This window comes from Citrus sinensis, chromosome 5, assembly GCF_022201045.2.
Source record: "Citrus sinensis cultivar Valencia sweet orange chromosome 5, DVS_A1.0, whole genome shotgun sequence".
NCBI lineage: Eukaryota > Viridiplantae > Streptophyta > Magnoliopsida > Sapindales > Rutaceae > Citrus > Citrus sinensis.
In genome coordinates, this window is record NC_068560.1 from 14,356,998 (window position 1) to 14,381,840 (window position 24,843).

Consider the following 24,843-nt stretch of genomic DNA (forward strand, 5'->3'; position numbering starts at 1 on the left):
ATATTTTTTAATAAATAAATTCAATTATTTTTTATTAAATTTTTTTTAAATTATAATTTTTTTAATAAAAATAATTATTAAATTTTACAAAATCTAAATTTAATAAAAATGAGCTAAGCACCTTTATTTGGAATTTATTTTTTATTAAAATTAAGGGTAGTTTTATAAGATGAAATGGTCTTTTGTTTTTCAAAGTTTTTATTAGATAAAAAGGTCTTTTAATTTATTTACGGATAAAATTATCATTTCATTTAAATTATTTAACGGTGTTAGTGCAAAAGTGGCTAATTGATATAAATTTAAAAAGAAATGTAGTGCAGAGAACATGTTAGAATTTTATGGTGGTTGGATGAACATAAACCAAAATAGATGTGGTGCAATGATAATTTCCCTAATAATAATAATAATAATAATAATAATAATAATCATCATCATCATCATCTACTGTTACTTACTCCCTGGAAGCACCACCAAGGAAACCAAAGCCCTCAGTTAATGAATGGAGTTTTTCACCTCTTATTAAATGTTTTGTTCTTCATAAAAATATATCCATCTTCTTCTTATTCCCTTATCAAATTATCAAATTCAAAGTTACCATTTCAAATTTTCCTTTTAAAACCAAAAACCCATCTCTAAAAATCTATTTCTTCTTCCATTTTTTATTCTTATTCTTCATAAAGCCTATGTTTCATGGTAGGAATCAATTTCTTAACGAGAAGAGAAAAGCCCATTTTGGAAAAGACTTAATTCGATTGGGGATTTTTAATTTGTTTTTGTAAATTATTTAGAGATTGAATCGTTCGTACTATCAATTGATTTGGCCACTCACGGGGTTTTTCCACTGTGAGATAATTTAGTAAATTTTGCTCTTATTGTTTATTAAGTGTAGTAAGATGGGTCCTCTAGTTTCTTGTAATTGCATCTCTCTCGAATGCATTAACTGCTCGGTATTCGCTTCTTTGTAAGATCTGGAATTATGAGGAAGCTACCCTTCTCAACAATTTTGATAATCACAACTTTCTTGACAAAGGAATATCAAAACTCTGCCTTGTGAATGAACTTGATGCTAGCCTATGCTTGTTGTTTCACGTAATATTGTTTTTTTTACTTTTTTTTTATTTGTTGCCGATTGAAATGTTAAATGTCCTACATTTTCTTGTTTTATTATTTGGTGTAGGCAATGGAAATATCCAAATTTGGAAATATTACAATCAGAAGGTCAAACAAAAGTCAATTACCGCATTTTCTTCAATCCAGGGTCAGAAACCTGATGTACAATGTTAAAATGCTGTTATGGACTCACAACAGTAGTCTAGATATCTAGTACTTTCTGATTTATGTAGTTTATAGGATTTAGCTTAGTTGCTGATGGCAAATTATGAAACCTAGATGCCAAATCTTTGTCATATATGGAATATCATTACATTTATTTGAAGTATACTATCTATATCTGAAATTATGAATCATTGGTACTTTTATCTTAATAGAGAAAATTGATAGTAAAGTAGTTACACATATATGTTATTTGTTTTTATAAATGAATATAATAGGAAAGGACTTGTTATTTTCTTCATCAAAGTAATGAAAGAAGTCTGAGATATGATTACATATGTCTTTAAATTATTAGTATTTCATCCACCGAGAGAGAGGGGAAAAAAAGATGGAGCCTTGTACCTGTTATATAGCATTACCAGATGAAGGAAAAAGAAGTAAAATTTTCACTTAGTTCATCTGCAGTTATTGTGATATGATTAGATTAGGGAAATCAAATCATAGTAGTTGACGAAATATTAATAACTTTTAAGTGGAAAACATAAGGATTGCACTGGCATACAAGAAGGATGATTATACTTTTTAACTTCCACTCAAAACAAGTGCTTGCAAAGACAGAGAGCTCATCATACTGTGATATGATTACTATGCACATGTGTTTGGATCCCATAATCTTAAGAACTTCTCTGATGAATTTTTCAGTCTTTAAAACTACACTGAACTGCCTGGATTGAAGCTGACTATTTTTGTGTCATTCACATGAAAGACATAAAGCGTGGTTCCATTCTCTAGTTAAAATTATGTTAGAACAGTTAGTTTCTTGAGGCAACATTGAACTCTTTGGTTCTTAAATTGGTTCAAAGTAGCCATTATGGAACTACAAGTTTGGTTATGCTTTTAGGTTGATTGGTTTGTGCGCTTGAAAATTGCTTGCTTTCTAATCAAACTAGTTCATTACAAGTTATGGTTTAATTAAGTAATTATTAAACCAAAATGTAACCAATGGTAAAATGTACAAAAAATGGTCAAGGTAAAAACAATTTCTAAGGGTGACTTTTGGTCATTCTCCCCCATGTTAATAAAAAGATTTAGTGCCTTCTATGACAAATTATTAAAGCATGTTTGCTCTCTAATTCCAAAATATGTGGTAGATATTTATGTTCCAGTAAAGCATGCTTTCTAAATCAAGATGCTCAACTTACTGATGAATAACTAGTCTACAATATGTCCAGACAATGGGTAAATTGGTTTTGAAGAGTGACTTGAGATAATAAATGCTTGCATACATGCTAAATGCTAATTAACAAATATTAGTGGTATTGATTCTTATGAGAATTTATTTCTTTTGCAATTTTTAAATTTTTGAATCATTTGCTTCTGGCAACTTGAAAAGACAATCTATGGCACAAAAAATCCTAGCCCAGGTCAAGTTGAGAAGGCAAAATCATTCTTAAAGGTAACTTCTAATTCTTTTTTTTTTTAAACAAATGAATTTGCTATTATTCTATTTGCACAAATTGTTATACTGTTTGATAAAGAGCTTCAACTTGAATTGTTAAATTGTAGCAATAATTATGCTTTATGAATTTCAAAATTAGTTATAGGAGCATGAAAGAGCTATCCTTGCAGCACTCGATAAACTTGATGATATTTCATATGGGAGTGAGCCACTTTGTCTCTATTATCTTAGTGGTGTTCTCTAAGTCTTGTCTATTTGTATAGTTTATGGTTGTGTTTAAATTTCCAGATGATTCTCCCAATGAACGGCAACAACACTTTTCCCATAAGGAATGTCCTAGAAATGTACAGGGAATGGTGACACATCAAAGTACTATGACTACTACTCATATGGACAAGAAAAGGAAGAATAGAACTATTGGTTCTTCTTTTTTCAATTCTGCTCAATCAAAGGTACATGTATAAAATGAAATTCAATCTTTTAATTTGTTAATGCATTTGAATATTAGTTTTAGTTTTTAATTTGTTACTGGATTTGAATTTGAATTTTTGATCTTCTTTACTACATATTAATGAGTTTTTGGCCAGTGCTATGGCCGTTGCCGTGCTAGATGTGATCACATATGAGAAACTTGATAAGAGGTATCAAATTCTACAGTTACAGTTGATTGTGCTTCTATCTGCATCTTTTTAGAAGTTTCTTATGTTAGATTTGTAATTTTGTTATATGTGGTTGTTATGGAGGTTGTGTTATATTCCAATGATCTAGTGATTTTTTTATTGTATTTTCTGTAAAAAGATTTCCTCATAGTAACTTCCAAATTATAGAAGAAAAAATAAGAATAAGTAGTCTCTACTAGCAGCCTATTTATGTTTTGAATAAAATAAAATAAATTATTATTTTACTAATTGTATTGTTTATAGTTTTAGTCAAATTTTATTTTAATTAAAAGATTTAATTTTGGCGGCATGAGATAGATGCCCCACAAAATCAGTTTATTAATTTATTTTAGTAACACACACTTATTATTACAACCTTTCATAAATTTCCACATGTACTAGTTTAACTCACTTGGGTAACTCTTGGTTTATCACATCTTTAAACCATACTTTATAAGGTTTTCATTACAAATTACTTCCACACCCGCCACTTCTCCACTGTCTTTGTGTTTCACGCTTTTCAAAGAAACAAAGTGACAGATGTTTTCTAAGGTTTCTCTTAGGTTTTTTTATTAATTTATTTTATTCATATTCCAACTATACATCTTTCTTTCTTTTTTTTTTTTGTTTTTTCTTCCCTTGAAAGGGCAAGTACACTTACTGACATTTATTATATTGCAATTTTTGTGTAGTGATTTTCATCTAGCAGCTATTGCTCCTTTTTCTTATCCACCAAGTTTTCCTAGGGATTCTCCATTCTACACTCATCAATGTTTGATTTTTTTTTGTTTTATATTATTTTTATATTATATTATGCATTCATTATTATACTGGTTTAAGATTTCAATAATTGATAATTTCATGAGCCATGTATGGTTGATAGAGTAAGTAAACTTACTAGCACATATTATATTGTACTTTTTGTGTAGGGATTTTCACCCAGCAGCTTTCGCTCCTTTTTCTCATCCATCAAGTTTTCCTTGGGGTTCTCCATTCACCAAGGTTTGATTATTTTTCTGTTTTATATTATATTCTGCTTTCATTATTTCATTGATTTAATATTTAATATTTTAATAATTAATAGTTTTACGAGCCATGTGTTATTGACTTTTTAATATTTATACTTTAATAATTAATAGGTTACATGTACTGTTATTTTTTTTAAATATTGCAAAATGATCACTAAATATATTAGTATAATTTAGACTTTCTATAACAAATTATAGAAAAACAATAAAATATAAAGAATCAACTTCCTTAAATATTGTTTCATCACCATTAAAACATTATGATAAAAACATTTCAAATATATATTCAATAAATTAAAATATTTAATATTTTAATAATTAACAGTTTTAGGAGCCATTTATTATTGGCTTGTAGGTATTTATACTTTAATAATTAATAGGTTCAAAGTATGTTTACTAGTATTTTTTCTCTCAATACTGCAAAACGATAACTAAATATATTGTTATAACCTAGACTTTGCATAACAAACTCTAGAAAAATAATAAAATATAATTAATCAACTCCCTCAAAGACTGTTTCATCACCATTAAAACATTATCGTAGAAATATTTCAAAAATATATTTAATAAATGACAATATTTAATATTTTAATAATTAACAGTTTTAGGAACAATGTATTGTTGGCTTTTTTATATTTATATTTTAATAATTAATAGGTTCAAAGTATGTTTACTATTATTTTTTTCTCAATACTGCAAAATGATAACTAAATATATTGTTATAACCTAGGTAGCATTTGTTTTTTTGTCTGAAATCTGAATGGGTCTGAATTTGGCTGAAGTCTAAATATGTTTGAATTGTGAATTCCATATATCTGAATGACATGTTTGTTTTTTCTTTTTCAATATTTAAATATAAATGGCATCTTGTTTGTTTTTATAAATCACAAACATATGAAATATGATTATTTGACATTTATGTCCTTGTGAGAATGATTTATACTTGTTATAAATTTTAAGAGTTAAATATGTGCACATTATAATTAAATCAAACATATGTAGAATTAATCTTAAAAATATTATTAAACAAATCACAAACACAATCTGAAAGTCGTATTAATATAAGAAAACTAAATAAGAGGTTGAAAGACAAGTGATGGATGTTTTTAAATGCTTTTTCCTACTGCAGTCAGAAATGTTGATAAATAAATTGAAGGTATTGTATATATTATGTATATGCAACTCTGCAAGCACGAGTGAGAGTGAGAACAATCAATTAATACAAAATCAGGAAGTCAAATAAAATGACCAATCACCATCAATGGTGTAAGCGACTGAGGTAACAATTTCATCAATAAAAATTCAAGAAATCACGTATAAATCAGCACTGATGTAAAAATAGAATATTTATAAAAATTGTAAAAAATAAAAAAACATACCTTAGCACTAGAGATTCAATGGGCTGTGCTTGAAGAATTTTAGTGCTAATGAAAACGGGAACAAATAGAAAGAATAGTTGAACGTGAATTAGAAAGAGATAAAAAAGGATTAGGTTTTATAATATGGGAAATATTTATATTTAATAGGGATATTATTGGAATATAATTTTTATTTTCTATTTAGACTTTTTTTTATTCATATAAAAGTCACTGAATTTTAATTTTTTTATTCAGACGTAAATATCTTAAAATCAAATATAAGTTGCAAAAAAAATAAGTAAATTTGAAAAAAAAATCTAAAATTAAAAACTTTTCAAATTTAAGACATTTAACAAACAAGCTCCTAGACTTTGTATAACAAATTACACTAGTAGAAATGCCGTCATTTGCGACCAATCTTTTTGCGACCACATGATTTTTTCCACTAAATCCTATTTTCAACAACCATATCGATTAATGGTCGTGGATTATAAAGGATGGGTAAACTCAAATGTGTAAAGTTTTTGCGACAATTATTTCATCTATTGCGACCATGTCTTGGCCACATATAATGTTATCTGAGATAAATACTAATTGGTCGCAGAATGTCGTATAATTTGCGACAACACAATGATTTAGCTGTAGTAACTACACTTTCTGTGATGAGATTTTGTGGCCAATATATTTGGTCGACAAAAGTGATAAATGTGCGACAAATATTTTTCTGATTGCAAAAAGGAATATAACCAAAGAGATTGTTTTTGTGGCCAGATCAATTTCGTCTCAGAAAGTTCATATTTTGCAACGAATTTTGTTTTTGTAGTGGAATTTCATTTGATCAAAAATCAATAATTCTATTGTCATAGAAAACAAGCATATGATAAATAATGTTGAAGTCAGCATTTATGATAAGTTGATGATTCCGCTGTAGAATATTCAAATACTATTTGTATTTATAATAATGAATAATTCATTATTATTTTATAGAATAAAAGACAATTAATTTTTTACTTCTTTATTTTTATTCACTAATATATTTCTTTAAAACACAAACTCCATGTTTTTTTCATTATTTTGCTTGCTCATGATATATATGTACACACACCCCCATGTGCTTTTGCTTTATACACATGCATGGTTAGCAGCCTTGTTGACTTTGAATTTGTGGGTTGGTTGTATTTAATTATAGATTTCGTATACTAAACAATATATCTCAATTATTCCAAAAGAGTTAATTTAATGGTCCACAAATACTATTGTAATTTGCATAGAATAAATGGTCCTATATATGTTATCTTACATGAAATAATTTTTTTTGAGAGAATATTATAATCAATTTTCATATTAAAAGATTATCGTATAAAGTTATATTAATTTAAAATTAGGATTTTTTTCCTAATTTTTTTAAATCTAATGAAAAAATTAGTTTAATTATCAACATGAAAATTTAAAATCAATATTGACCATTCATTAAACTAAGAGTGATTAGGAAAAAAAATAATTAAAAAGGATTTTTGTCCTATTATTTTGTAAGAAATCCTCATTATTAGTAAGCTAGCAAAATAAGTTTTTTTTTATAAATAAAATTAGCAAATATTTAATTGGCGGGAGAATCAGTGTAATACTTGCCATATAGTTTTACCTTATTTCACAATCAATTGTGGACATTTGGTGCCGCCACTTTTAGTCTCAGAAAGAGAAAATTTAATATTATTATTTATAAAAAGATATGTTAAAGAACAAAACTTAAGTGCAAAAGCAACAGCTTTGTCTTCCTATTAATATTATTATTTTACAAAAAGATATGTTAAAGGACAAAACTTAAGTACAAAAGTCACATCTTTGTCTTCCTCTTATAATCCCCTGAAATTACTTTCCCTCACTTGGTTTGTCTCGCTCAACTACAAAGTCAATTTTTTGCTTTTTGTTGCACATTCAGATCCAAAATCTCTAACAATGTAACTCCAAACCTTTTAAATTAGCTTGTAACTACACATTATTGAAGATAAGTTTGCTGCAATTATTGAAATAGGAGGGGACAAGGCTTCAAATTTCGGCAGACCAAACAAAGGACACCTAAGGTTTTATTTTGCATGAAGTTTTTTTTTGTTGAAATTGGTAGGCTTAGATTGTTGGGTTATTTTATTCCTTTAGTGTTTTTTATGGCTGTATAATATGAAATGATTATTATTTTTATTGTTTGCAGATAAATTTTGGGTCTTGGTCTGCTATCATAAGAGTAAAATTTCACATGGAATAGTTGTTTCTTTGCCGCCAAAAATTGAAGTCATTTGCTCAATCAGGTAATATGACGATACTTTGAAAAATTATGTCTTTATTATTTTTTTATAAGACTTTGAAAAATTATGTCCTTATTATATATTTTTTAGGCTTCTTTATTATTTTGTCTTTATAATTAATTCTTTATGAAATAATTAAATAAAAATATATCTATCAATTCACGGTTGTTTAATCTAAGTAATGTATCATTGTTGCATGTTTCTTGAAACTAAATATTTCCTTTAACTAAAATAATATTAACAGAACACACAGATGGATAAAAGTTGGATGCAAATTTCAAATCGTTTGGGTAAGGAATATGTGGATGGTGTCAAGGCTTTTGTGAATTTGGCTGAGAATCATTTAAATGAAGAAGGAAAAACTAGATGTCCATGTAGAAATTCTCAGAATATAGAGTTGAAATCATTGGATGATGTCGAAAGACATTTGTATAGACATGGTATGTCATTTAGTTACCAAAGATGGGTATTTCACGGTGAAGAAATTGATTTATCAAGTTATATTCAAACTCCAAGTTCAATTAATGATACTTCTCATATTGAAGAGGTAGAAGATGATGAGATGTTAGAGATGTTGAATGAAATAGGGGGCCCATACAAATGGACTGTGGTTTAGATGAGTCAAATAATAGTAATGCATCTGATGTTCATATAAATGCTGACAAATTTGGTGAGTTGTTTGATGAGGCTCAAAAGGAACTTCACCCTGGTTGCAAGACATTTTCAGCCTTAACTTTCCTAGTGAAGTTTATGCACATTAAGGTATTGAATAGATGAAGTAATAAATCTTTTGACATGTTGCAAATATTAGAAAAGGCTTTTCTAGCATGTGCCAACATTCTAGCATCTCATTATGATGCTAAAAACATGTTACGAGATTTTGGGTTAGGATATGAAACAATTCATGTGTGTAAGTATGACTGTGCTCTATTTTGGAAAGAACATGAAGGTAGAGATCATTGTCCAGAATGTGGTGAGTCACGATATAAAAATAATGATGGGAAAGGTAAGAAGAATCCGCAAAAGGTGTTGCGTTATTTCCCATTGAAACCAAGGTTAAAGAGGTTTTTTATGTCAAAGCACACAGCTGTTGATATGCGATGGCATAAAGAAAAATGCATTGACATAGATGGGGTTCTAAGACATCCTGTAGATGCTGAAGGGTGGAAGGATTTTGATAAGAAACATCGTTGGTTTGCTCAAGAAGCTCAGAATGTTAGGCTAGGACTTGCAATTGATGGATTCAATCCTTTTGGAAGTATGGATAACTTATATAGTATGTGGCCAGTTTTGGTTTTTCCTTACAATCTCCCACCTTGGAAATGCATGAAAAAACCTTTTCTTATGATGTCATTACTTATTCTAGGACCTAAAGCACCTACAAAAGATATTGATGTATATCTACGTCCATTGGTGGAAGAATTGAAAGAATTATAAGATGTGGGTGTACAAACATATGATGTCTCGAAAGAACAATATTTTCGCATGCATGCAGCAATGTTGTGGACTGTAAATGACTTTCCTGCCTATGGTGACTTGTCTGGATGGAGTACGAAAGGGTACAAGGCTTGTCCTGTTTGTAATAAAGACGCCAAATCAAAAACAATTAATAAACAAAATTTGTTATATAGGTCATCGTCATTATTTACGTGTTGGCCATAGTTGGCGAAATAGTAGAGAATTTGATGGTGAGCCAGAACATAGGTCTCCACCTAGAATGTTCACATGAGATGATATTTTATGCTAATTGCAGCAGCTACCTCGTACTAAATTTAGAAAAAATGAAAACAACTTAGATAGAAAGAGGAAGCGATCACCTAATGAGCTTAATTGGACTAAAAAAAGTATTTTTTTTTAGCTACCTTATTGGTCGAGTATGAAAATTAAGGCACAAGCTTGATGTTATGCACAAAGAGAAGAATATATGTGATAGTTTTTTGGGTACTTTATTAAATATAGAGGGAAAGACAAAAGACACAAATAAGGCCCGTTTAGACTTGGAAATCCTGGATATTAGAAAGGAATTACACTTGCAGCTTAGAGGAAATAAATATATTAAATCTCCAGCATGTTATACTTTGACAAGTGATGAGAGAAAACAATTTTGTAAGTTTTTGAAGTTGGTGAAATTACCTGAAGGCTACGCATCCAATGTCAGCAAATGTGTTAATGTAAATGATGGTAAATTATCTGGCTTAAAAAGTCATGACTGTCATGTTTTATTACAGCGACTTATTCCAATAGGCATACGTGCATTTTTGCCGAATGATGTATGTACCGCCTTAGTAGAGCTATGTAAATTTTTTCAAGATTTATGTGCAAAAACCTTAAAAGTTTCAGATCTGGACAAACTAGAAAAAAGGATTTTTTTTAGCTCTTTGTAAGCTTGAAAGGATCTTCCCCTTAGCATTTTTTGATGTGATGGTTCATTTGCCGATTCATTTGCCTTGTGAAGCCAAAATTGTCGACCCAGTTGGTTACAGTTGGATGTACCCTATTGAACGGTAATAACTATAAGTTTACATTATTACTAAGTATTTACTTTTCCCATACACATATTTATCAATATTTTTTTATTATTATCACCACATATTTTTGGGTTTTTTGAAGAATTTTGTGAAAAATAAAGCTCATCCGGAAGGTTCAATAGCTGAGGCTTATATTGTAAATGAGTCTGACATTTTGCTCAATGTATCTTCATGATATTGAAACAAAGTTTAATCGTGATGGGCATATTAATGATGAAACTCAAGAGGGGCAAAATAATAATAGACTATCAGTTTTTGCTCAAAAGGCTTGCCCATTTGGGGGAAAAAGTTTTCTCGAACTATCTCAACACAACATGAAGCAGCACATTAGTATATCTTAAATAACTGTGAAGAATTGCAACCATACCTGAAGTAAGTGGAGTGTATAGCTTATTTATTTCTAAGAAATTATCATTTCAGTAGCTTTGACTCTTATTTAATAAGTACATGCAGTGAACACTTTAACCAATTGAAGATGGAAAGTAATGTTAATTGATTACAAAGACAACAGAAGCACTTTCCTAGGTGGTTTAAAGAGCGTGTGAGTATGCCTAAGTTAAATAGATTATATAATTTAAGGTAGTTTATATATATGATTATGTCTTCTTTTTCCATGTAGATGATATCATTGCATCATGAAAGGTCAGTTGCAGCTACTAATGAATTGTATGCCCTAGCATGTGGACTTGATCTCCGTGTTAGGTCATACTCAGGCTGTGGCGTTAATGGAGTTCGGTATCACACCTTTGACCGTGATAATCGATTGACTACTCAAAATAATGGCATTGTTGGGGTTGGGGAACATGAACAATAAAGAAATAGAATTTTATGGTGTTTTAGTTGATGTGCTTAAGTTGCAATATTTGTTTCAAAATCAAGTGATATTGTTTGTGTGTGAGTGGTTTGACACAAATGCTAAGAGGAAAAGAATTTAGAAAGATCTTAGCTTAACTTGCATAAATGTGTCCCATAAATGGTACAAGAATGATCCTTTTATTTTGGCAACTCAAGCACAACAAATTTTTTATGTGAATGACCCTAAATTTGGATCTCATTGGAAAGTGGTGCAAAAATCACAACATAGACACATATGGGATGTCCCAGAGATAGAAGGGAATGAAGAAGCTGATATAAACAATATTAAAACACCAATTCATACTGTTGAAGAAGATGTTAATTTTGAGACACAACAATTTAGTAGGCAAGATGCAGAGCCAATAGTTTTAGAAGTAAATTTTGTGCTTTCTCAAGAACATATTGTACATAATGACGATTTTGAATTCATAGATGATTGCACTGATGAAGATGAAACATTAAGTGACAATCATGATGATGAGCCAATTTTAAATAGTAATGATGACACTGATGTAGATAATTAGTTATGTGATGATAAGTTCAAGTAAGTAATTTTTTACTTTTAATGAATTATGTGCATAAATTAAATTGTTCTTTCATTCTTTTATCTTATAATCTATATAATTTCAATATTTTGTTGTGTACGCAGATTGCATGGCTCCTGGGAGGCATCAAACCATTGCCAATATTATTCATCCATCTTCTAATGTCCTACCAGAAGATATTGCTATTTCAATGAGTAGAAATGTTATGAAGAACATGTTTCATCTAATTGCAGTCTTTTTATTTTTTTATTATTGTAATGCAGTTGGTTTAACAACTAAAAGAAAATGACGTGGCCCGTCTCGAGGAGTGGAGTTGGATCGATTATTACAAGCTGGAGAAAGGATTCATATATTATTTACAGAAGAAGAAGGGAGACCCATATATAATCATACTTCTAGGTTTGCTAATGAGATTGGTGTTGCTGTGAGACTGTTTTCTCCAATACAATATAAGAGTTGAGGTGTGATTCCTGATGAAGAAAAAAAGGTTGTGTTTGAGCGATTGTTGGTAAGTGAAATTGAGTTTGAAAGATTTTATTTAATATAAATAATCATTAAACTTATAAGCCAATAGCTTTTATCTAAGGATTAAATAAGTGAATATTCTAATAGCTGAGAGACTTGTTTTATTGTCCTTTTTAGACAAAATTTGAATTTGACATGTCAATGCCACACATACTCAACTATGTGACTCATTCTATGGTTGAGCGATATTTAGATCATAGATATAATTGTCACAAACACTTCAAAAAGTATGCAACACCATCTGAAGCACGTCAACATGCATATAAAAATATCTCTCAACAAGATTGGGACTGGTTATGTAATCACTTTGAGAGTGACAAGTTCAAGGTAACTTTTCTTTTGTTATTAATTTTAATTTTGTAGAAGCTATAAATGATTTTTTTTAAGAAAAAAATCTTACGTGAAGGAAAAAGTAAGAAAAAATGTTGATAATCGCAAAAAACTCAAGTACAATCACCGAGGTGGATCATTGTCATTTCCTGGCCATCGTGAAAAAAAAGTAAGTTAAAGATTGTATTTACACTCTAATTTGGATGGTCTTACACTTTCTAGTTTCTGATTTATGTTATTATACTAGTAGGCTATTGTTATGGAATTGTAGAATGATTTATGTATGTGTTAATGCTTGAGAGTAGTTGATAAATCTTTAGACAATTTTTTTTTTCTGGATGATGGCCTATAATGGGCTGAAATTAACTTTTGAAATTATCAGCTGCAAATTAGTACTTGTGGTTATGTTGATTGTTACTTGAATAATGATTTATGTTTTTATTCTACCTCTACTAAAGTGTAGATACTTGTCTTAATTTGTTTTTTGAATTTTGTTGCATAATAAACTAGAGGAAAGCCATTGGAGAGCAACCTAATGAGATTGAACTCTTTTATATCACACATTTTAGCATCAAGAAAGGTTGGAGCAATGTAGAAGCACAATATGACTATGTAAGTATAAATAAGCTATGATTCTTTTTGCAATACATATGTGTTGGAAACATTTTTCCTCTAAAATCAAAAGAATGATAAAATGAAAATAACAATGGTCTAATCAGATATTTAATATATTTTAATTAGTTCTGAAATTTTAATGATAGGTTTATTATATAAAATATAATACAAATTATAAATGAATAAGGAATGTTGAATTAGAATAAAAGCTTCAAAGACTTTTATTGGCAAAATTTTATCTTTATTTAATAAGTTGTAATGTGGTTCAATTGTTTTACATTGGTTTTATTTATGTTTTTCGTTTTGGCTATAAATAGTAAAATAAGCCTAAGAAATCTATACTACACGTTTATTTCCTTTTACTATATGGTTGACTGATTTCATATGTAGGAAAAGATGAAAGAAATGGAACAAGAACCTATTGCTAAAGATGGTACACCTTTGTCACCTAAAGAAATTGTTGACCTTGTTGTTGACAAGAACTTTAGAGGCTTTGGATTTAGGCCTACACTACCTACTTCTAGATCTAGAATATCATCACAGGTAGAAAATGAAATGCAAGGGATCATTGATAGTCAAGCAAAAGAGTTAGAGAGCACACGTAATGAATTAGAAAGTACTTGCACTGAGTTGGGTAAGACATGTGATGAGTTGAAAAAATGCCAAACTGAATTAACTGATACACGTGCGATAGTTAATAAGCAGCAGGAGCACGTGAATAAGCAACAAGAGCGCTTGGATCGTATTGAGAAATTCTTTTTCACTGCCCCTTATTTGATTACCTGACTTGCATGCTTTTGATCCATGACTTTCATTCTAGTTACTTGGTATCTCTTTTTTGTGTTCTGAAGTGGAAGAATATGTAACTGGTCAATGATCATTGGCTTTTGGTTTCTTTTGCATTTTGGTCATATGTTATCAAACTTAGGGATGGCAAAATTCGGGTCCGAGTCCGTGTTTCGCCTTCCCGGTTTCGGACCCGGATGTAAACCCGGATATTTTTCTTCCGGGTTCGGTCCGGGTTAAACCCGGAAAAATCCGAGTTTTCGAATTTTGGGTTTATAACCCGGATGATTGCTAAAGAGAAGCAGCTTTCCATCTCTTTCTTCCTCTTTCTTTCCATCTCTTTCTTTCTCTTTCTTCAGTGAACTCCTTTCTAATCCCTAATATATTAACACCAATAATGAAAAATTAAAAAACAAAGAAATAAAACCCAAGATACTGGAGCACACAAATTCAATTATCAAACATAATCATGATGTCTTGATGATGATGATGACAAATTGGGCTTTGTGGGGTTAGGTCAAGAAAAGGGGAGAGCATAAATGGCGGCTGAAGTTTATTTTTTCCAAATAGCAAATGAACATCTGAGAGTAAATCACAACAAATTTTAGGTTTCTAGATGCAAAACAACTGGGGTTAGAAGTGCAACAGCCAAAACCGAGATCCCGATTCGCAAAGGTGGACAAACAGCGGCCAAAACCCGTGACATAGCTAGACGAACGATGGCTGATGATGAAAATGAACACGAACACAGTGAAGGTGGTGAAACGATGATGAGTGATGACAACGATTTGATGAAAGGAAGGGCTGAAGAGAGAGAGGAAATGTTTGGATTTGGTTTGGTGGCCATGGTTGTGAATATGGGCATTAGGGTTGATTTTTTTAATTTTTCTATTTATATCAAAATAATTTAAAAATTAATATTAAAATAAACTTATCCGGGTTGGTAATTTTGAATCCGGATACTAGATTTAATTTACTCCGGTGCGGGTTGAACCCAGACCGGATTTTCCGGGTTCGTCCGGGTTTGGGTTAAATTGCCATCCCTAGTCAAACTACTCTTCTTTTACATGTCATTTGACAAGAGAAACACGATCCAACATTATATATGTAATTATTATTTCAGTTATTCAATTAGTCAAACTTTTTTTCATAATTTCATTAATGTTTTAAATTTGATTATGTAACATGTAACATATTTGATTACATTTATTCTCTTCAATATGTTGCTTCGTTTTGCAAAAAATAAAAAATAAAAAATAAAAAATAAAAAATAAAAAATAAAACATAAAAATAAAAATAAAACATAAAACATAAAAAATAAAAAATAAAATTAATTTGACAAAATTTTATATTCTGCGACCACTATAGGTGGTCTCAAAGGAAATTAAACAAACATCTAAAGATTCAGCCACAAAGTCAATGGCCACGGAAAATATTCTAAAGTGAATGAATTACCTTACCTTGAAAATAATTAATCTACGACCAACAATTTCTCATCGTAGAAAACATGATTTTGCGACAGCCAAATTTTGTCTCAGAAACATGAAAACCGCGACCAATAGTTATTGGTCGTAGAAAACTTATCAGCGACCAATCAAGTAGCCGCAAAATATAACAATCGATAAAAGATGAATTAATCTGTGGCAATGTATTTTTGTCGCAGAAATATATTATCAGTGACGAAATTAACAATTGGTCGCGAAAAAGATTCCTTGACAGACATAATGTGGTGAGTTTGCGACAACCATTTTTTGGTCGTAGATAAGTTTAAGCGACCAAAATTGTATATTCTGCGACCAGTATTCTGGTCGCAAATGACGGCATTTCTACTAGTGTTATATAAAAATAATAAAATATAATTAATCAACCCCCTCAAATATTGTTTCATCACCATTAAAACATTATCGTAGAAATATTTGAAAAATATATTTAATAAATGAAAATATTTAATATTTTAATAATTAACAATTTCAGGAGCCATGTGTTGTTGACTTTTTGATATTTATACTTTAATAATTAATAGGTTCAAGGTATGTTTACTGTTATTTTTTGCTTAATACTACAAAATGATAACTAAATATATTGTTATAGCCTAGACTTTGTATAACAAACTATAAAAAAATAATAAAATATAAAGAATCAACTCCCTGACGTACTAGTTCATCACCATTATCATATAATTATAAAATGGTACTTGCAAAAATTACACTCAATTTAATGATTAAAATATATCAGATTTAATTTTCATAAAATCACCAACGTGGAATAGGAAAAAGAATAAGAATCAAAGTACATAATTAATAAACTAATAGATTGTTTACTGTAACAGAATTTTGATGATGGATAAGAATTGTATGTGGTTATCAAATAGATTGTCCAAGGAGTTTTGTGACGGTGTTAAGTCCTTCATTAAAATTGCTGAAAAAAATTTTAGACCAAGATGGTAAGACACGGTGTCCATGTCAAGATTGTTTGAATACCCGATCATTTAATGTAAAAACCATTGCAAGCCATTTGATCCTAAAAGGATTCTATAAAAGCTATTAAAAATGGACTTTACATGGAGCACAACCTGAAATTGGCAGTGGTAGTGCTAGTTTGAATGAGGATACAGATCTTGTGGGTAATGATAATGATGATGATAGATGTCTTGAGATGTTGTCTGACATGTGTGAGGAAACAAAGATGAATATTGCAACAGGTCTAGCAGAATCAAATAATATGGAAGCTAGAAATATCTTCCATGAATTCAAAAAATTATTTGATGCTACTAATCAGGAAGCATATCCAGGCTATTCTAAGTATTCAACTTTAACTCGTATTGTCAAGTTAACGCACATTAAAGTACTTAATCATTGAAACAATCAATCATTTGATATGTCACTCCAATTCTTGAAGGATTTGCTTCCTAAAGGTTCAAACATTCAAACGTCATACTATGAGGATAAGAAAATGCTGCATGACTTAGGATTGGGGTATGAATTAATTCATGCATGTAAAAATGATTGGGTTCTATTTTAGAAAGAGAATATTAATGTTGATAAATGTCCTATTTGTGATGAGCTTAGATATAAATTTGATAATGGAAAAGGCAAAAAGATCCCGAAAAATGTCTTACGTTATTTTCCATTAAAACTTAGACTACAGAGGTTGTTTATGTCAAGACATTCAGCTTCTGATATAAAGTGGCATAAGAATAAACATGTTGAAACATAGGGTATTTTAAGGCATCCAGCTGATTCTAAAGATTGGAAGGACTTTGATAACTGATATCCTCATTTTGCTCAAGGTCCACGCAATGTTAGATTATGTCTTGCAACGGTTGGTTTCAATCTACTTCGTAATATGAGCAATGCCCATAACACATGGCTAGTAATTCTTGTTCCTTATAATCTACCACCTTGGAAATGCATAAAAACCCCAGTTACGATGATGTCACTTCTTATTCCCGATCCAAAAGCACCTGGGAGAGATATTGATGTGTATTTACAATCTTTGATAGAAGAATTGAAAGAACTATGGACTGATGGTATTGACACTTATGATGTATCTAAAAAGAAAACTTTTAGCCTGCATGCATGTGTTTTGTGGACAATAAATGACTTTCTAGCTTATGACAACTTATCAAGTTGGAGTACCAAAGGCTAAAAGGCATGTCCAGTATATAACAAAGATACATCATTATAACCTTTGATAAATAAAATATGTTACATGGGTTATCGTCGGCTCTTACTGTCACAACACCATTAGCGAAATAGTTTAAAATTTGATGGGAAACCAAAAAAAAAAAATCCAACACCTAAGGTGTTGTCAGGAGATGAGATTCTGAAACAACTTGAGTGTGTCAAACATGTACAATTTAGCAAAATTCTAAATTGTTCTGGTCAAAAAAGAAAACATTCTTCTAAAGACTTGAATTGGACAAAGAAAAGTATTTTCTTTAAGTTACAAAATTGGTCCAAACTAAAGTTACGTCATAATCACTACTAAAAAACACAAATTAATGACAGAATCTTTATAGCAGATAACATTGCATCACAGATATATCATGTATGTATGACGTTTTCGTGACATATAATCATGTGTCAGGACTACATGACTTATTCGTGACTAATAACTTACTGACATAAATGAATGATAAATATATGTCATTTTGAACTTTTTTAATTTTTAATAAATTAAAATTACAAGTCATTTTACATATTATTCGACATCGTTTGCAAAGCATGATAAATATTGTCATAGATTGAAATGACATCATTTCAAGCCACGACAGATGCATGTCATGGTATGCAATGACGTTGTTTTTTTTATTATTGATTCGTTTATTTTTAAGTTTTCTATAATAACACTAATTACAAAAATATCATTATAATATGATGTTGATTTTTATATGATTCGATAATGTTTGTGCACCATGATAGATATGTGGCATGAATTTTAAATATAATTGAAATCTAAAAATTAATTTTTTTTTAAGTTAGCCCTCTTTTATGACTAACTGCACCTCCGCCTTAATTTTAAAAAAAAAACTCTAAATGCCAAACTTCCTTCTTTTTAACTCATGCCACCCCTTTTATTTTCTCCAAAGGAGCCAAATTAGAACCAGCCGCCTCCAATTCCAAACGATCCAAACTAACCCCCTTCTAATCGGTCCATGCTCAACGGATGACGTCTCCACCGCGTCTGCAACCAATATCTCCATAACTCCTCCACTAGCTCCGATATGTCGTCTCGTCTGTCCTAACTCTTATGTGTTATTTTTGTGAAAATTAGCTTAGAAATTTTTCTTACGAAGTTGTGATATTTTAGAATGAACATTTAGTATAATGATTTGATTGTTTTTGTTTCTTATTAAGTTAGAATTAAATTATTGCGAATAGAATTTGAGAATTAGAAAAAAAATTTATTGATCTTTTCTAATTTTTTTTTTAATTATTGAAGTTATGTTAGGGATTTAGATCGTAAAGTTTAATTGTACACCATATAAGAGTTTAAGTATTATGGCAGTTATAAATTTGTAAATAATTTTCTGGATTGTACACCATTACTTTATTGGTCCATGAAGTGTTTAAAGTGAAAGATACATGTTTGAGGCTTTTTATTGTTTATGTTTTACATTGAAAGTTATCGGTTGGGTACAATGAGATTACATCAAGATAATTGAAAGTTTTGTTGGAGCTGCATTTTCTCATATTATATGAGTCAATTTGTGGCTATATTGAACTTTATCAAAGCAAATAATCCTAATGCATTTTTTAAAGATAAAATTGATAGAAACTTAGTTTTTGAGATTATCCAACTGATTTTTTTCTTAATTGAATTTCCAGGTGGCAGGCAACTAAGTAGTGTTTTGGACCTAAGGACCCCATGCTGGATTTTGTCCTGAACGTCACACAATTTGTTGGATTGTAGTTTGTTGATGAGGTGGTTTAGTTTTTTACTTGCTAGTTTAAGTTAACGTCTAGCATTTGTATCGATCATCTCTTATATACTGGAATTTTTATGCTTTTAATGGAAAATATGGAGTTTGATGTAGCCTACAAAAGAATGATGTTCTTGTTCATGTTATGTGATGGACAATAATTGTATTTAGTTTAAAAGAACAAATGATATATTCATGTTATTATTATGTAGTTTAATTAAGTTGAAATTCTATTAATTTGTAATATTTATATAACTTTGGAGTGTATACACACTAATTCATCATCAGCATCGTAATAATAATAATAATAATATATTTCAAAATTGAAATTTAATTCATTAACAAATATAATTAATGGAATAAAAGTAATAATTAAATAAAATAATTTTGTAATTCCCGCCCAACTCATTTAAAAAATTTTAGAATTTCACTAAATTTATTTAGATTTTGGAATTCCCGCCAAATTCATTTTTATATATCCATTTCTTATGATAGATATTAGTCATACTTTGAAAGTGTTTATGATAGATCTTAGTTATGCATGATAATTTGTCATCAAAACATTTATGACTGAATCGTGACGGATAATACATCATACACTACATGACATATAAAATCTATCATCAAATTTTCTTGAAACCAAAATCAATTACAGTCATTCAACTGTCATGCCATATTGCAGATGATGGGCAAAAACCATCATAAATGCCTTTTTTCTAGTAGTGAATGTTGACGTAATGCACATGGAGAAAAATATATGTGATAGCATCATTGGGACATTGTTGAATATCAAAAGGAAAACAAAAGACATTATCAAGGTTAGAAAAGATTTAGAAAATATGAATATTATAACTGAGTTACATTTAATACCTAATGGGCCAAGGGTTTTAAAACCTCATGCATGTTATACACTTGCTTTAGCTAAAAGAAAAGATTTCTGTTGATTTTTAAAATCAGTTAAGTATCTTGATGAATATGCTTCTAATATTTCAAGGAATGTGAATGTTAATGAGGGAAAGATTTCAAGACTAAAAAGTTATGATTGTCGTGTGTTATTGCAGCAGTTGCTTCCAATTGGTATACGACCATATTTGCGAGAGGATGTCTACATAGTACTTGTAGAGTTGTCAAACTTCTATAAACAAATATGTGCAAAAAATATGTGTGTTAGTGACTTAAATAAATTAGCCAAGGAAATTGTCTTAATATTGTAAGTTGGAGAGGATATTTCCACATGCTTTCTTTAGCATTATTTGTCATTTGGTAATACATTTGCCATTAGAAACAAAACTTGCTAGCCCTGTTGCATTTAGGTGGATGTGTCCATTTGAAATGTACTTAGGGAAATTTAAAAATATGTGAGAAATAAAGCTAGACCTAAAGGTTCTATTGCTGAGGCATTTATTATGGAAGAAGCACTTACATTTTGCTCAATGTACCTTAGTAGAATTGAAACAAGGTTTAACTAACATGAATGAAATTATGATAGACAAAATGAAGAAAAGTCTAGTTTATCAGTATTCGACCAACGCATAAGGCCATTTGATAAAAATGAAGAAATACAAGTATCTTGAGAACTTATAGAAAAAGCTTATTGGTATGTCTTGAACAATTGCGAGGAATTACAAGCTTAATAAAAAGGAGCAATGTCTTTTAAACACACACACACACACATGTTGTTTATATGATTTTTTAATTTCTAATCTTAATAAAAAAAATTTTATATAGTGAGCATGCTACAAAGTGAAAAGTACACAGTCTTTCTAATATATCTAAAAGACAAAAGGAGCGATTCCCTACGTGGTTTAAAAATTGGGTTTGTAATGAATTAATTTAATAATTTAATATTTATATTTTATTCAACTTTAGGTTTAAATTACTTTTTCATTATTTCTTTGTAAATGATGACTATACGTTGCGAAGGGTCAATAAAAGCTACTAACTAATTCTATTCATTGGCTTGTGGTCTATAGCTTGTTGTGTACTCATACTCTGGATGTAATGTCAATGGAGTTCGATATCATGTACACTCCTGTGATAAGAATCTAAAAACTCAAAATAGTGGGGTTATCATACGAGGTCAACATGGCAGCATCGATGTTTACTTTTATAGTGTTTTATCTAGTGTTGTAGAGCTAAATTATATTTCCAGAAATCAAGTTATCTTATTTAAATGCAATTTGTTTGGTACCGATTTTAATAAAAAAATAATACAAAAGGATTTCATCTCACAAGCATTAATATAGGCAGAATGTGGTACAAGAATGATCCTTTTATTTTAGCAATTCAAGCCCAGTAAGTTTTATATGTTATTGACTATAAATTATGATCAAACTATAAAGTGGTAAACAAAATCCAACACCGACATGTGTGGGATGTCCTAGAAATAAATGAGACAGAAGAAAACATTGAAGGTGTAGGTGTTGTTTACTAAGAGAATGAATCATCTGATATTCAATTGGTTGTTGAAGAAGAAAATTTGGATGGTAGACAATTCCATCAGCATGATATGAGTCTTGAAGAAGTTGACAATGATGGAGTACATAACGAGGGACTAATGCTTCAAGTTGAGGTTTCTGATATTGGGGTAGAGGATGAAACAATTGAAAATTATTGTAGTGATAATCAAAATATTTCATCAAAAGACAATGACAGTGACGCCAATTAATCATGCACACAATACAATTTGGTAATTTTTTTTGGCATATAATATGTATGATTTATTTTAAGTTTTTTGTTTATATTATTATATATCAATCGCATGTTTATAAAATAATTATTATGGTTGATTTAATTATGTTGTGTAAACTTGTAGGATATTAGATCATGGCTCCTGGAGGTTCTCGTCGATCATGTTTAGTAGCAGTGGCACAAGCATGTGATGGATTAGTTTTGCCAACTAATTAATTGTGTATTTCTAACTCTAACACCTCTCTTGGTATTTTATCTAGTCATATTTTAATTTTTTAATTCGTCTATTATTGTTTTTAATTGCTAATACTGTTGACATCATCATCATCATTATTTTATTTTTATTTTTATTTTTTGTAGCTGCTAATACTAAGAAATACATGAGATCCAAGTTAAGAGGCTTAAAACTTCACAAGCTTATTCAGCAGTCCCAAGCACCATTGCCAATTGAGTTTTGTAATACAATGAATGTGCCTATTGGTGCTAATGCAATAGTGCTAGCTTCTTATATTGGTGTTGTTCTACTCCATTAAGGGCAAAGAAATGGAAAGATGTGCTAGAAGCTCAAAGGACATTGATGATAGATTAAATTGCGATACTCTTTTATTTCATTTCATGTTTAATAGTTCACGGATCGATGTAGTCTTTTGTTTTTTGTACATATTGAATGTTAGTAACGTTTGTGGTATTTTTTCCTTGTTCACATTGTAAAGAAAATTTGTCATTGATGTCTATAATCCAATCATTAGAAACTACTTACCAAATAAATTAACGACGAGGTTCAAGAACTTTCACCACCAACTAAAGAAATATTTTGAACAATATCCTACAGTTGAAAAGGCAAAGCCAAATCCACTCAAAGATCTTCACCACAAACAAGCAAAATGGGAGAGTCTTTGTGATTATTTCTCAAGCGAGGCATTTAAGGTACACTTTTAAAGTATCAATTATTAATTGTTGGTGGAATACTTCTTTGTGTTTAAGAAGTGGATTCACTTTAATTAGTTTGCGAACACATGCCATCTTTTCAAAGAAAAAAAAAGTAATTCAATTTAAAACATTAAATGAATATCGATAATTATAAAGTTTGAATAGGCCAAAGCCAATAACCAAAGCTGATTGATTTATAGATAGAGATTGGCACATGTACTTTTTTCATTTACATCCACGACTACCATACATATTCATATTCTTGATTGTTTCATATTACATATGCTCCTTAATTTATATGTAAAGTTTTATAGATGCAGATCAATCTCTTTATCCATTACTCTTAGAAAAAAATTTAAAAAATGTATTTATTTAATATAGCAGAATTTCTCCAAAGGATTGAATAATGTTTATAGTAAAATATATTTTTGAGGATTCTATCCATGAATTGTATTCTATTGTAAATATTAAAGTGAAACTACTCTGTTAAAGCACTTAGGAAAATTAAAGTTTATGGCTCATGTAGGTGTTGTGCATTATTATAAACTTTTTGTTAATTTCATTTTTTGTTTCTTTTGTGGCCATTTTTTTCTAATATAAATTAATTTGTTGTAAATTTTTTTGGCTATTGTAAAAGTTATGCAATGATATATACAACTGGAAAATTAAAAGTTATGTATTTGCTAGACTTTTTTGTTGACATCATATGTAAAATGACCTGTATATGAATCAATTTTAATGTCTTTTAATGACTTGAACCTAGGTCAGCTTGCCTACTTTACATGATGACATTGATTTCAAATAACAGTTGTCAACTTTGCTAAGTTATTTAATGCTTAATAATATGTTCTAACAAAACCAACTACAGAAACGATCAGGAAAAAACAAATAGAATCATAGTAGAGTGTCTTCTCTACATCGTGATGGATCGAAGTCTCATGCGCAATATATGAATGAAATGGTATTTGAAATGATGGAGACTTTGTTTTAACTTTTTCTGTTATGTGCTTGTATCATGTTTATCAATATTAAAATGTTTTACTTCTTTTATATTGGAAAGACAAAAATGCTTGGAGAGTCTCTTGGGCTGATTGCTTTGTTCAAAAAGATGTTCTAGAGTAAGGCCAAAGGATGGAGTAGTAAGGAAGCAAAAGCTAAATACGTAAACAATTCCAATTTATTTACATTTACTTTGGAAATTAAATTTATATATTTATTTTGAACTAAAAGTATATTTGGGATTGAGGACATGTTTGCTTGAAAATTTTATTTTTACTTTATGTTATCATTTTACTTATATTTTTGCAAGTGCTATCTGTTTTACTAAACTATTTGTTTATTCTTAGTCAATGGAACTTATTATTCAACAAGCTTGTACGATTCACTTTCTTTCATATATGTGTTTAGTACTATTTTTAAAGGTTTATTAATTGTGTAATTTCTAATTATGCAGGACCAAATGATAAAAATGAAGAAAAACTCCAATATCGAGGAAAATGTTGAGCCATTAACTGATAATCAAATTTGTGAAATTATT

General features: G+C 29.6%; 1 protein-coding gene across 10 annotated transcripts; it reads left to right on the forward strand.

Annotated features, from left to right (window-relative positions):
• The first annotated feature begins 3,979 nt into the window (after positions 1 to 3,979).
• Positions 3,980 to 14,393, forward strand: LOC102609798 (uncharacterized). 10 transcript variants are annotated; one of them, XM_052440387.1, is made up of 8 exons: positions 3,980 to 4,162; positions 4,320 to 4,392; positions 7,983 to 8,079; positions 10,532 to 12,167; positions 12,268 to 12,856; positions 12,936 to 13,028; positions 13,370 to 13,471; positions 13,865 to 14,393. In XM_052440387.1, exons 5-8 carry the CDS (start codon positions 12,665 to 12,667, stop codon positions 14,258 to 14,260), a joined length of 783 nt encoding a protein of 260 aa, XP_052296347.1. In that variant the 5' UTR covers positions 3,980 to 4,162; positions 4,320 to 4,392; positions 7,983 to 8,079; positions 10,532 to 12,167; positions 12,268 to 12,664; the 3' UTR covers positions 14,261 to 14,393. The 10 variants fall into 10 exon arrangements, 8 of the variants coding, with proteins under 8 accessions (XP_052296347.1, XP_052296346.1, XP_052296348.1 ...); XM_052440384.1 differs by lacking the exons at positions 3,980 to 4,162; positions 4,320 to 4,392 and adding an exon at positions 7,547 to 7,857 and having other exon boundaries at positions 10,532 to 12,003; positions 12,109 to 12,167; XM_052440382.1 differs by lacking the exons at positions 3,980 to 4,162; positions 4,320 to 4,392 and adding an exon at positions 7,547 to 7,857 and having other exon boundaries at positions 10,532 to 11,145; positions 11,224 to 12,167.
• Positions 14,394 to 24,843: the final 10,450 nt, after the last annotated feature.

What these genes read in the sequence shown, in the direction of transcription:
- LOC102609798 (XM_052440386.1), top strand. Translation starts at nt 12,665, where the DNA reads ATGTCAATGCCACACATACTCAACTATGTGACTCATTCTATGGTTGAG. An exon ending in TTGAGAGTGACAAGTTCAAG is followed by an intron (nt 12,857 to 12,935) that starts GTAACTTTTCTT and finishes TCTTACGTGAAG; the next exon opens with GAAAAAGTAAGAAAAAATGT. An exon ending in CTGGCCATCGTGAAAAAAAA is followed by an intron (nt 13,029 to 13,369) that starts GTAAGTTAAAGA and finishes ATAATAAACTAG; the next exon opens with AGGAAAGCCATTGGAGAGCA.